The 12,766-nt window shown below is 52.9% G+C and overlaps 1 protein-coding gene across 3 annotated transcripts; it reads right to left on the bottom strand.

Moving 5' to 3' along the window:
- Plin1 (perilipin 1) lies at nt 1-12,430 on the bottom strand. 3 transcript variants are annotated; one of them, XM_021231650.2, is made up of 9 exons: nt 12,278-12,430; nt 11,634-11,692; nt 8,272-8,476; nt 6,658-6,740; nt 5,204-5,456; nt 4,493-4,665; nt 2,195-2,392; nt 1,562-1,807; nt 1-615 (listed from the first exon to the last, which is right to left on the bottom strand). In XM_021231650.2, the coding sequence occupies exons 2-9, from the start codon at nt 11,676-11,678 to the stop codon at nt 277-279; spliced, it is 1,542 nt and encodes a 513-aa protein (XP_021087309.1). In that variant the 5' UTR covers nt 11,679-11,692; nt 12,278-12,430; the 3' UTR covers nt 1-276. The 3 variants fall into 3 exon arrangements, with proteins under 3 accessions (XP_021087309.1, XP_040585788.1, XP_040585778.1); XM_040729854.1 differs by having other exon boundaries at nt 12,294-12,363; XM_040729844.1 differs by lacking the exon at nt 12,278-12,430 and adding an exon at nt 12,063-12,271.
- Nucleotides 12,431-12,766: the final 336 nt, after the last annotated feature.

The raw sequence follows: 12,766 nt of genomic DNA, 5'->3' as shown, positions 1-12,766 counted from the left end.
TTAAGCAATTACTTTTTTAGTTAAAGAAAAGTAAAGAAAGCCATGAAATGAGAATTGTCCGCTGCTCTGGTGCCCCTTAAAAACTGCCTGTGATGGTCAGGCCCCCAAAGGATGCTTTAGAAGCGATGTGTGCCTCGACAGCACTGTGGAGGTGTGGCTCAGGCTACCAAGGGGCCCCCCTGAAGGAGAGACCCATTAGAAGTGTCGTTTCTGTTTCCTTGTGGAGAAGCAACCCTTCCGTGCGGTGGCGCCGGGGCTAGCAGGGACACAGGCGGCTCAGCTCTTCTTGCGCAGCTGGTTGTACTGTGCACGGCCAAGGATGGGCTCCATGACGCTGGGCCGGAAGAAGCTGTCGCTGACCCTGCGTGCAGGCTTCTCCCGGGGCATGGCCAGGAAGCCCGGACGCGCCGACGTCTCCCCCTTGTCGTCAAGCCCGGGGCAGGAGGGCGCGCTGAGCCCCCGCACGCTGCGCGAGCTGCCACGAGGCTGGCATGGGCGCTGCGCGGACTCTGGACTGGCCGGCCTCGCCCCGGACCCCTTGCGCTCGGCCTCTTCTGGCGGGTTATCGATGTCTCTGAATTCGCTCTCGGGCTCCATCAGGGACAGCCTGGGAAGCTGACAGCCAGGCACTCTTGTCACGGCCCTTCCTATGGCCTCTGGCCTAGTTCCCCCCACTCCCATCCCCGGGGCAGCCATCACAAGGGCACAGACTGGGGTGTAGGCCGTCAGGATGAAGGGTATCCGGGAGACCCCTGAGGTTCTAAGGACCCTGATGGCCTCTGGTGGTGGGAATGATCCCCTTCCTGAAGCATGCTATGCCTCCCACTCTCAGTGATTGAGTAACTTTTCCCCTGGAGAGCTCCAGGGGCCTCCTGTTCCACCAAGCTCTCCTTCAACCTGATCAACCTGTAACTTCCTTTGGAAAGGGTCTCAGGGATTCCCAAAAAAAGATGGCATTAGTCTTGCCCCGCCCCCTGCTGTTGATAGAATTGACATAGGGCTAGCTGCTGTCCTTAGAATGCACAGTCTAGCTGGGCGGTGGTGGCTCACACCTTGCATCCCAGCACTTGGGAGGCAGAGGCAGGTGGATCTCTGTGAGTTCGAGGCCGGGCTGGACTGACAGCCTCCAAAACAATACAGAGAAACCCTGTCTCGTAAAACCAAAAAAAAAAAAAAGTTTCTTCTTTGAGCATTTCCTATAGGATTACAAAAAAAAAAAAAAAAAAAAGGGATGCACTGTATACTGCTCCAGGTGCCCTGAAAGCCAATTGCCAGCCTCTTCCTCTCGGAGCTGAAGTAGGAGGGGTGAGTCGCTAGGGACTCACAGACCAATGACTCCATCACCAAATGGGAGTCACAATGTAGGGAGGAGGTCTGAGGCCAGGGCTGTGAACATCTGACTCTGGGCCGGGAAAGATCAGTGTGTAGGGAGGTTTTGAGTACTGAAGGTTGGAGAAGCTGGAGAAGGGTCTCCAGGGCAGGAAGAAAGGCAGGGGAGGGGGCCTGCATCTCCTTCAGTGAAATCTACCTTGGGAGAAGGTGTCCCTGGGGTGGGACTCACCGGCACATAGTGTACTACAGTGTCTACCACGTTATCAGTGACACCCTTCAGGGCGTCGGACAGGGACATGGCCCTCCCTTTGGTGGAGGTCACAGCCTGGGCTGGCGTAAGGTGCAGGATCCTTCCCACCGTGCCCAGCACAGCTGCGGGTGCCCATGTCACTGCTGAGATGGTGTTCCGGAGAGTCTTCTGCATAGTGTGTACTACACCACCCAGGAGGCCTCTCGGGGTGGGCAGGGCTGTTACCTGTGGGCCAGGGAACCGTTAGCCCCTGCCCTGCATCAGCTCCTCCGACCCTTCCCCTAACCACCAGCCCAGAGCTAGGAAGGAAACACGGACACAAAAGGGAGACAAACGAACGACAACAATTAAAAACAAACCAGGCTTGGGTCTGTCCCTGGCTGTGGATAGGGTGGCCTTGGGCACGCCGCTTCCCCTCTCTGAACCCCAGTCTCTCTGTCTGCACAACGGAGCAGCAATGGCCGCCCTGCCTGCTTTGTGGGTGTTGTGGAGCCCTCTGAGTCGGCTGTGGACTGGGGTGACCGGGGACAGAGTCCTTGATTCTTCCCTGTCCCCCTGCTTCTCACCCCACCCCTGGGCTGTGAGGCCTGAGGCTCTCACTGTCTTCATCACCTCCCTGACGCTCTCTTCAGCCTCGGACCCCTCTTCCTCCTCCTCCTCGTCCGTCTCCTCTCCCTCCGAGTCCGTCTGGTCATCGTGGCTCTCATCCTGGGAGGCTGCCAAGTTGTGCAGCCAGGGCACCCGCACCTCACTCCGCCGCCGGGACACCACCTGCATGGCTGCTGAGGCGCCCCACTGGGCCAGGCTGTTCTGAGGGAGGATGGCGGGGAGATGGCTCAGTGGGGGCCCCTCTAGGCGGTAAGTCCTTGTCACAGGGGCAGGGCAGGGGTGGTGAGCAGGGCCTGGCCCCGCAGGGTTTGGGGTTTATTTTTATATTTATTTCATTGTATGCAATTGCGTGTGCCTGGCGCCCACAGAGGTCAGAGGAGGGCATCGGCTCCCCTTGAACTGGAGTTACGGTGGTTGTGAGCCACCACGTGGGTGCCGGGAACTGAACCTGGATCCTCTGCAAGAGCAGCCAGTGTTCTTAACCCCTGATTCACCTAGCTAGCACCTCCCCCAGCATTTTAATCAGTAATAGCTTTTCACTGGACATACACAGTTAGCATAGAACTCTGGGACTTTTTGTAAGCACACCCTATGTAACCATAGCAGATCAAGACAGAGACTATTTCAACACCCCCAAGGGTCTCTCTCGTAAGTCTCTCCGATCTGTATTCCCCAGTCTGCGCCCCACTTTGGACTTTACAGCCACACACTCATTCTGGCTATTCTCTTTGCTTTTTAGTGTTGAGATGGAATCTGGGGCTCCTCCGTACAAAGCTTGAGCTTGCACCCACAACCTGGGTGCTTATATTTACTTATTTTTTATTTATATATTTGTTTTCTAAGACAGGCCTCATTATGTAACCCTGGCTGGCAGGAACTCACTGCGTAGACCAGGCTGGCCTCAAACTTGCAGGTTTCCTGTCTTGCTTCTCAAGTACCCTAGTCCCTAAGAGCTGTCTTTTGACCTTGGCACAGGGGCCATCATAGTATGCTCCCCCGGTATCTGGAGGGGGCACGACAACACACAGAGTAATAATAAGTAAAAATCAAATTTGAAAAAGATTACTACTCACATCCAGGTGTGATGGGAAACACTTGCAATCCTGACACTTGTAAGGTTGAGGCAGAAAGACTGACACAAATTAAGGGCTAACCTGGGCTACAAGATAAAACCCTAACTTAAAAAAGTCAATTAAAGTTTAAAAAAATAAAGCAAAAGGACATTTCACACGACGGGAAGCCGTCACTTCCTGAGGACTCCCGGGCTTCTCTTCCCGAAGCTCTGTGTGTGTGTGGTCTTGAGGAAGCCAGGCAAGTGTCCTACCACAGAGCTACAGCCCAGACCCACCTCCACGTTCTAACCATTTCGCTTGTCTCTGGTTTTCTGTCCATCTTTGTCTAAGGGGCTTTTGTTGTTGCCTTTAGAAATGGGGTCTCACCATGCAACTTGAATAGTCTGGGACTCACTCTATAGACAAGGCTGGTCTCCAACTTGAAGAAATCCCCCTGCCTCTGACTCCCAAGTGTGGAGATTATTAGTATGTGCTTGCATGCCTGACTTTAATGTTTTTTTTCTTCTTCCTTTCCTTTTTTCCCTCCTAGTTTTCCACTAAGTTACTTATTTCCAAAAACTGCAGCCTAACTGTATGAAGACGAATGGAGAAGCAGCTTGGCCTGGGTGTGATGGGGAGTCAGAAGTCCCCAGAAGGGAAGACTGCAAATCTGCAATGAGGGGTGAGGGCTATTGGGACTCCTGTCCACTGGATAGGTTTTTTTTTTTTGTAATTTTTTTGTTTTGTTTACTTGTTTATGGGTGACACTTCTTCTTTTTTTTTTTTTTTTTTTTTTTTAACGAGACAGGGTTTCTCTGTATTGTTTTCGAGGCTGTTGGTCCAGCCCAGCCTCGAACTCACAGAGATCCGCCTGCTTCTGCCTCCTGAGTGCTGGGATTAAAGGCGTGCGCCACCACCGTCCGGCTTATGGGTGACACTTCTACTGTTTGAATAGCAAATGGGGGTGGGAAGGCCCATGTAAGAGGCCCGCTTGGGGGTCATGAAGGCTGGGAGTCAGGGAGACTCTGAGGGAGGGTGGGGGAGGCAGGAGAGGGTGAAGGGCAGGACCACCCACACGGTTTGTGTCCTGATCCTTCTGTTCTCCCACAGGCTGGGCAATCAGCCCACCATCCTCTAAGCCCCGTCTCAATGTCTAAAGTCCCAGCCCAGCCTGAAGGATGTTCCTGAGATGGAGGGCCTGGGAGACACACAGAGCTGGGGCCAGGCAGGGTTCTGAGCTCACACTTACCAGGGGTGCCACACCCGGGATCCACATGGCCAGAGAGTGGCCCTGCTTCAGGGCCCAGGCAGTGGTGTGCATGGTGTGCCGAGAAAGAGTGTTGGCCAGGGTGCTGACCCTCCTCATGAGGCTCGGTTTGACCTTGGGAGTCTTCTGGGCACGGTGTCGTCCGGAAGCAGGCGCTGGATAGAAGATATGGAAGAAGACGTCAAAAAGGGACTGAGGGGCCTGGAGACGGCTCAGCAGTTAGGAGACCTGTCACTCTTGTAGAGGACTTGAATTCAATTCCCAGCACCAATATGATAGCTCACGCCCATCTGTAACTCCAGTTCCAGGGGATCCAGGGTTCTCCTCTGGCTCTTACAGGCAGTCGCCACACACACGGTGTGCACACATCCATGCAGTCAAAACACTCAGACATGTAAAATTTTGAAAGAGTTAATACAATAGAAAATGGGCTTGGCCTTGTGCCTTGGGCTGGAAGACAGTTGCCTTACTTTTACCATGACCCCAGTGCCAGTTTCCTGTCTCCCTCCCTCCCTCCCTCTCTCTGTCTGTCTCTCTGTCTGTCTGTCTGTCTCTCACACACGGCTGGGGTGGAGGGACTAAAGGACTGAGATCCTCTGGAGATTCCCCATGCCAGTAAGACTTGTAGTTTCCCACTGGTGTCCAGGTGCTGAGTGGCTCCCAGGGTGGCCAGCCAGTCTGGAGGGCAGTTACCTGACTCCTCCTTGGCTGGTGGCAGGAGGAACTCGACCACCTTCTCAATGCCGCCCAGAGCCAGATCAGCCCCTCCAGAGGCCAGTCGGCCGACTCGGGTGTTGGCAGCGTACTCTGCTGTCTCTTTAGCCACCCCCAAGGCAAGCTCGCAGCTGGCCAGGACCTTGTCCGAAGTGCTTGCGATGGGCACACTGATGCTGTTCCTGGCGCTTCGAAGGCGGGTAGAGATGGTGCCTTTCAGCTCAGAGGCGATCTGAGGAGTGTGGGAGACAGTCAGCCCTGCGGATTCCCGCACAGGCCCTGAGCCCAGCTCCCTGGAGGGTCCTATTTAAAGACCCAGGCACCCCGGGCATGGCAGCACACACTGTAACACAAGGACTGGTACTATCTTTGGCTGCATAGTGAGTTCCAGACCAGCCTGGGCTACAGTATGAGACTGTGTCTAAAAAATTAAAAAAGGACCCAGGGACCAGCAAGAATATGTGGATATGCGGGAAAGAAAAAGGCCACATTTGCTGTGCCAGTCACCTGGCTTCTATGCTGTGTGAAGACCCATCCTGAGAGGGTAGCCCAGAGCCTTCCCTAGCGGTACCAGTCCCGATACCCTCATTCATATAAGGCATCCCCTCTTCCAAGGCTCTACCCTCCCTCCTCTGCCTTTCCCCGGGCACACTGTTCACGCTGATGGACAGATATGAATGACCCTCCTGCAAGTTTTGTGCTGGAGCAATTAGCCTTCTTCCTCTGGAGACCTGGAAGCTGACTTGGTCTGGAGCACTAGAGAGGAGGGGACCAGCAGGCCTAGCGGTTTCCACCTCAGGCTGTGTTTATTCATTAGCAAGTCCCATCGCCAAGGATGACTGGGAGGGCTCCATGAAGCCCGTGCCGCGGCTGTTGGCAAGGGCAGGGCGCAGGGCTCGGGAGATTTGTAGGACAGGTTGGCGGTTGGTCAGTAAAATAGATGTCACAGGCCTTACTGAAGCCAGCACTGAATAAGGGTAGGTAACGGTACGGCCAAGGGAAAGTGACTTGTTTGGTCCCATGGCCCATAAACGGTTGGATCTCAGAGCCATGCATGTAATCCTGAGATCCCAGTGAGAGGCACCCAAGATCTAGGTAGCTGTTGTCATCACAGAGTCCTATGCAAACCCACAGAGCCCCAGATCCCGTGGCCACAGCGTCAGAAGGCCGTGCAATTATGGAGGGGCCACATTGGGGTTAGCCCTTCCTTTCTCCCCCTGAGGGGCATGAAATGCTTATCCAAGGCATTTGCCTGCTATCCCAGACATCCCGACTTACCTGACCCCTCAGAAAGAGGAGGGGTCTCTGCCTGCCTAAGAGGGTGCTCACCCGTGAACACAGAAAGTTACACAGCCAGGACCAGACCAGCTGATCTCCTTCCTGGGAGGAGGTCACAGCAGTGTAGGGAGCACTAGGGAAGAGGGAGGACTCACCTTCTCTGGAGGGTATTGAAGGGCTGGGATCTTTTCCTCCAGGTGATCAAGACCTCTGCAGGCCAACTCATTGGCAGCTGTGACTGAAAGGGAAGGGCTGTGTTGGGGTGATCCTTGCCCCTCCTGAGGAAGTAACAGTGGCCTCCATCTCAAAGGAAGTACACCGGGTCCACAGAGCCAGCCCTGAGGTTTCCAGGGCATCCGGGCCCAGAGACTATATTTAGCTCCCAGGTAGGCATTTACGACGCCTTGAGAGCAGGGCTATTTTGGAATAGTTAAGACCTGCACCTGCTCAGCGTGTGACTTTGGCAAGTCCCATTGGTCTGAACGCCAGGTAAGGCTCACACGTGCCCCATTCTTTACCTCTGGGGCCCTGGGCCGCAGCTCTCTGCTGCCCCCTCCTGTCGTGCTCCAGAACCGTCCACCCCCGTGTTTGTAAAGCGTGGATGCGTGGGCAAACTTGTATGGGAAATGATGGCGGCTCTATGAGTCACTAGCAAACGCCCTTCGCTCCTCCCAGCCCCCCCCCCCCGTTCAGTGTTCGGGAAGGGTGTGAGGAAGTGGGAATCCAGGTGGCTCCAGGGCTCTGGCATTGGTCTCAGGGGCCCCAGGCCTGGACTTCCTTAGTCCTGGAGATAATGGAGTCACAGCCAGAGAAGCTCCGGGTTGTCCCTAGGACCAGATTTAACCCCCAGCTGTCAAGATGGTTGCAGCTGAAAGGAGCCACAGGGAAGAGGACGAAGCTGCCCTGAGGACTGGGACACGCCCCGGAGGATGCAGGCCTTTTCAGGGGACTCTGCCCACCGTCTGCTGAGGATGTAGGCTCTGCGGCCGAGGTCATGGAAGGCTCAGTTTTTTTTTTTTGTTTTTTGTTTTTTTTTGGTTTTTCGAGACAGGGTTTCTCTGTATTGTTTTGGAGGCTGTCCTGGAACTCGCTCTGTAGACCAGGCTGGCCTCGAACTCACAGAGATCCGCCTGCCTCTGCCTCCCGAGTGCTGGACTAAAGGCGTGCGCCACCACCACTTGGCTGCACTGAATCTTAGAGACCACATTTCTGATGGAATCAGGGTACTGGAGACAGAGTGAGCCTTGTTTCAGCCCTCACGATCCTGCCCGGTAGCTCTCTACTGCCCCACCTGTGGGGAGCCGGTAGCAGCCGCCAGGTGAATGGGCTGTTTCTTTCCGCCGCGCCCTCCGTACGGCTAGGCCGGCTTTCACTGGGACTTCCGGTCCATGGCACTGCTCCTTCTGCTGTATTTGGAGTCGTCGTCGTGGCTAGCTGTCCTGCCGCTGCCTGTCCACCCTCACCACTGCTCACACGGATCTGCCCGTTTATCCCCCTGAAAATGCTTTGGCTGCCATTGTTAGCCTAGGATGCCATAGGCTGGGCTTCAGCTGAGGCTGTGCAGACTCAAAGAAATCTGCATCTCTGCCTCTCTCTGTCTGCAGACGAGAAGACCAGGAAATTGGATACAGGCAAGCAAGGGAGGTAGGAGGTCAGGGAGGTGACCAATCACGCTGTGAGAGGATCAGACAGACTGACAAGCAGACAGACAGACATGGAATGAGCGTCAGTGGGCGGGCCGGCTGCGGCCAGGTCCTGTGAGAACTCACACTGGGTGGACAGCCGGCGGACCACCGGCTCCATGCTCCAGGCAGCCAGATTGCTGGCACCCTGCACGCCCTTCTCGTAGGCATGGCACACAGAGGCCACCAGGGGGTGGGCTTCCTTGGTGCTGTTGTAGGTCTTCTGGAAGCGCTCACAGGTGCCGCTCACCACAGGCAGTTGCAGGACTCTATGGAGCACATTCTCCTGCTCCTGCGGGCAAAGGAGGAATTAGACCCACCACCCACCCACACACCACCCCTGACACACCCCACGCTCCACCTCCCTGCAAGCTGACCATAGCTAGGCTTGTGCATGTCTTCGGTGAGGCCAGCCCGAGTCTAAGGGAAACAGGGTGTCTCTAAATGGCCCAGTCCTGAGACCAGGAGGGAGCCCACAGGGTAAGTGAATTTGCCTGCCATGCCTTCCTGGTCACTACCTAGATCCTGGAGAACTCCTGAGGTGATCTGTGCAAGCCAAATCCCATCTCCCTCCCAGCTCACCCAGCACTCTTTGACTGCTGAAAGCAAGTTAGTCCACCTTCAACTGGAAGCTTCATCTAAATATTTTAGTGATCTTTCTGAGATGCTGGGCCCACTACCAAATAGACTTCCCTTCCCTCCCACATCCCTTTCTACTTGGTAGAATATTATTCTCTATCACCTCCTTGGGGAGACAGGATCTCAACTAGCCATGGCTGGCCTTGACCTCACTACTTAGCTAAGGATGACCTTGAACTACTGATCCTACGGACTCCACCTCCCAAATGCTGGCATTATAAACACGTGTCACCATGACCGACTTTTGACTCTCCTCCATCATGGCTGTGTCTGTCACCCTGCTATGATTGCGTGCGTATGACTCCTCTCTCCCAGTAGAATGTCCTCTTTCCCCAGTGCCTGTCTGAAAGCCTAACCCTGGAGAACTGAGCCACACATGGGCCTGTGCCTTGTAGGATGTGTGTAGGATCTCACTCTTTTTTCTTGTTTTGTGTTTGTTTGTGTGTAGCTTCGGCAGTCCTGTAACTCACTCTGTAGACCAGGCTGGCCTCGAACTCACAGAGATCCTCCTGCCTCTGCCTCCTGAGTGCTGGAATGAAAGGTGTGCACCACCACCGCGCACGGGCTCTTCTTAACTACACAGAATAAGCAGGATTTGGGCCTTCTGGGGCTCCTAAGGAAGAATCCTTTCCAGAAAGTCTCACTAGACTTGTATTTGGAAATCTCCTTGGGCGGGCTTGATGCCTTCCCAGAGTGGCTGGTGCCCTTGATGGCTAAATTTGCTGAGGTGAAATCTGCCTCCACACCCTGCCCCTGCCCCACTGGGTCAACCCTGAACAAATCTGCTTCACCTTTATGTGTCAGCCCATCACATACCTCAAGGCCGGTGTGACTCCCTGCAAAAGTCCCTTCTCCACAGGAAATAGCTACATTTCCTATCTCCGTTTATAAGTGGGCCACACAACGGGCTTGTGACCCTTTTCTCCTGACACTTTATGATTTGGAATTGCCTTTCTTAAACTATAACACTCCATTTTTAAGTTGGCACTCCAGTGAGTCTGAGCCTTTGGATGTAGTGGGGTCATCTCTTGTTACTGGGATGACATACTCTTATCAAAGCATTTCTGCTTTGTCCGCAGTTATATAATTACACTTTACTGAGTAGAAAGAATGAATCTGGTCTCCTAGTAGGAAGCAACATTTACTAGAGACCATTACGTTCCAGAGTACTGGTTGGATGCCTTGATCTCAATCCTAACTGTAGTTTGCTGTTTGAAATAATTGAGATTCGGAGATAGCTTTCCCAGGATCACACAGAGCCAGGACCTCAGTCAGGTTTGATCTGATTTTTTGTGTTTTTGAGATAGGGTCTTGTCGGAAGGCAGGTTTTTGTGAGTTCAAGGCCAAACTGATCTACAAAGAGAGTTCCAGGACAGCCAGAACTGTTACACAGAGAACCCCTGTCTCAAAAAAACAAAACAAAACAAACAAACAAACAAAAAAAACAATGAAAAAGGGGTAGGGTCTCATTTAGTCCAGACTGGCCTTAAACTCATTATGTAGCCAAGGCTGGATTGACCTTCAGCATCTGATTCTCCTGCCTCTACCTCCCAAGTTCTGAGATTATAAACATCTGTCACTTATATTGGACTGTTTCCAAGACAGGTTTGAAATGGAATATATGGAATGCACTTCCAAGTAAATGAAGATAAAATAAATTAATGATTGGGAGAGGATGTGGCAGATTGGCCATGAGTTCATGACCTTTGGAATTTGTCAACAATCCCTGGGACCTTGTATGCATTTGCCTAGTCTTGTTAAGAATTGTCCATAGAGGCTGGGCGTTGGTGGCGCACGCCTTTAATCCCAGCACTCGGGAGGCAGAGGCAGGCGGATCACTGTGAGTTCGAGACCAGCCTGGTCTACCAAGCGAGTTCCAGGACAGCCTCCAAAGCCACAGCGAAACCCTGTCTCAAAAAAACCAAAAAAAAAAAAAATTGTCCATAGAAAAAGTAGTATGAGCCAGCTCTTCAGGGTTGACCCATCGGCTCCAGCTCTGTATGACTTTGGATGCACCCTGTGACATGCCATCAAGGAGACCCGTGTGGGCCTGGGACCAAACAGTCACACTATTTTAGCCTCTCACCCTGCAGGTGAGTCAGGTATCAGAAGGAGAAAGGGATTTGGACTACGTGAGGAAGCATCTTTGGACGGTGTTTTCAAGGGTTGTTTTGAACAAAGCTAAAGGAGAAAAGGGCTGGCAATGGAAGAAGTCATTAACAGTTAAGAAGACCTAACTTTTTTTTGTGTGACCCATTTACACACCTGTTAGTGTGGAGGGTCACTAAAGCCCAGTTTGGGAAGAGGTTTAGTCTCCGACAGGCTCATACCTCTGAATTTCATTAACATCTGAACTATACCCAAATCAGAGGGGTCTTGGCAAAACATATCAATGACATATAAAAGTATCAGATTTACTTAAAGCCATGGGGAAATCCAGGCCAGAGACACTGAATGTCTGCTTTATTCCCATGCATGGCAGCACGGGTAGTGCATTGCAGAGCCACGAACATGCATGGGCACCGAGTGGCATACATGTCCTTCTGGGTGGTAGACTTCCCTCAGGGTTTAGGACATGGCGATTTCTTTCCCCGTCTCTCCTTAGCCCCCAGCTAAGACCGTCATAGGCATCTTCTCTTCTTCTCAGTTCCCCAAAACCCCTATTAACAGTGGCAAGGGCAGGAATAACGAGCGTGAGCTGGGAACACAGGTGGACACATCTTGCTTGAGGTCCCCTGGCTGCCCTCTCTGCCCGCTGCCTTCTCCCCTGGGTACCCACTCGCCATCTCACAGGAGGCCAGGTTACTCACAGGGAGGTCTCCATCCGGCAGGGTTGGGCCCTTGTTCATCGCCATCCTTCCTCTTCAGGCTGCAAAGCAGAGTCCCGGGACCATCAGAAGCCCACAGGCTTGCAATCCACAGGGTGGCTCCCTACCTCTCCCAACCACCCACGGTCATCCGGGAGGGTGAATGCCACATAGGAGAGGCCACTCCTTGGAGTCCCAACACAGTGAGTCTCCTAGTCTGCTCAAAGTGAACTCCATAGTCTGCTCAAAACTGATGCTTTTTTTTTTTTGAGGACTCAAGACAAAAGAAAATGTAGATAAATTAGATAATGAGATAATGAGAGAAAAGGCTTAGGATGAAGTCTGGGGCTTTTAACCCAGAGTACCAAAGAGACTAACGAATGAGTGCCGGGTAGAATTTACTTTTCTCATGACAAAATTCTAGTTAATTACCATTTCCCTCTAGTGCCAGCTGGGTAAGCCTTCTCCTAAAAGAGCTGTCTTCTGGATAAGCCAACGGCCACTCTGGGCCCTGGTCTTTCAACCTTTTCCTCAGTGGTCTCCCTGCAGAGCTCTGCGTCCCTTGGTAAGTTCCCCATCTGCTCTTCCTCTCAGCTCCTTCCCTGTCAACACTCAGGTAAGGCAGACACCCGGGACCCCACACTCACTGCAGTTGACAGCCACCTCAGACTCAGGGAGCCCAGCTGCAGAACGTCTCTTCCACAGAAACCCTCCAGCCACTCTAGGGAGTCTTGGGCAATGCCTCTCAGACCTCCCAGCTGGAGGAGGGCAAAGAGGAAGAGAAAGCTGGGTGGCCCAGTGCCATAGCTGTCTGACCAGGATGTCCCCTGGGCTCATCCTAGCTTCTGTGGGGGGTGTTTAGGCAATGATAAGGTGGCTCACAGAGCTGAAGGAGTCCTGTGCCAGAGTCCCAAGACAAAAGTTCCAGAATATTTCTGGCTTTCAGATGACAAAAACTGCTTTCTATAAAGAAGGCAATAGTATTTGTGTCATTAAATTCCTAAATTCGAAGTTCCATGTAATTCTGTAATCTCTGGTCCCTTTCCCCAAAAGTTTCTATGGGACAGTACTCCCCTGTAATTTCTCCTATCTTTTGATATTTGCTAGCAAGGATGACTACTGAACAGCATGATTCA

Source organism: Mesocricetus auratus, unplaced genomic scaffold (assembly GCF_017639785.1).
Source record: "Mesocricetus auratus isolate SY011 unplaced genomic scaffold, BCM_Maur_2.0 Super-Scaffold_4256, whole genome shotgun sequence".
NCBI classification, from domain to species: Eukaryota; Metazoa; Chordata; class Mammalia; order Rodentia; family Cricetidae; genus Mesocricetus; species Mesocricetus auratus.
The sequence above is the reverse complement of the archived record's forward strand: the minus strand, read 5'-3'. Positions and strand labels throughout refer to the sequence as shown.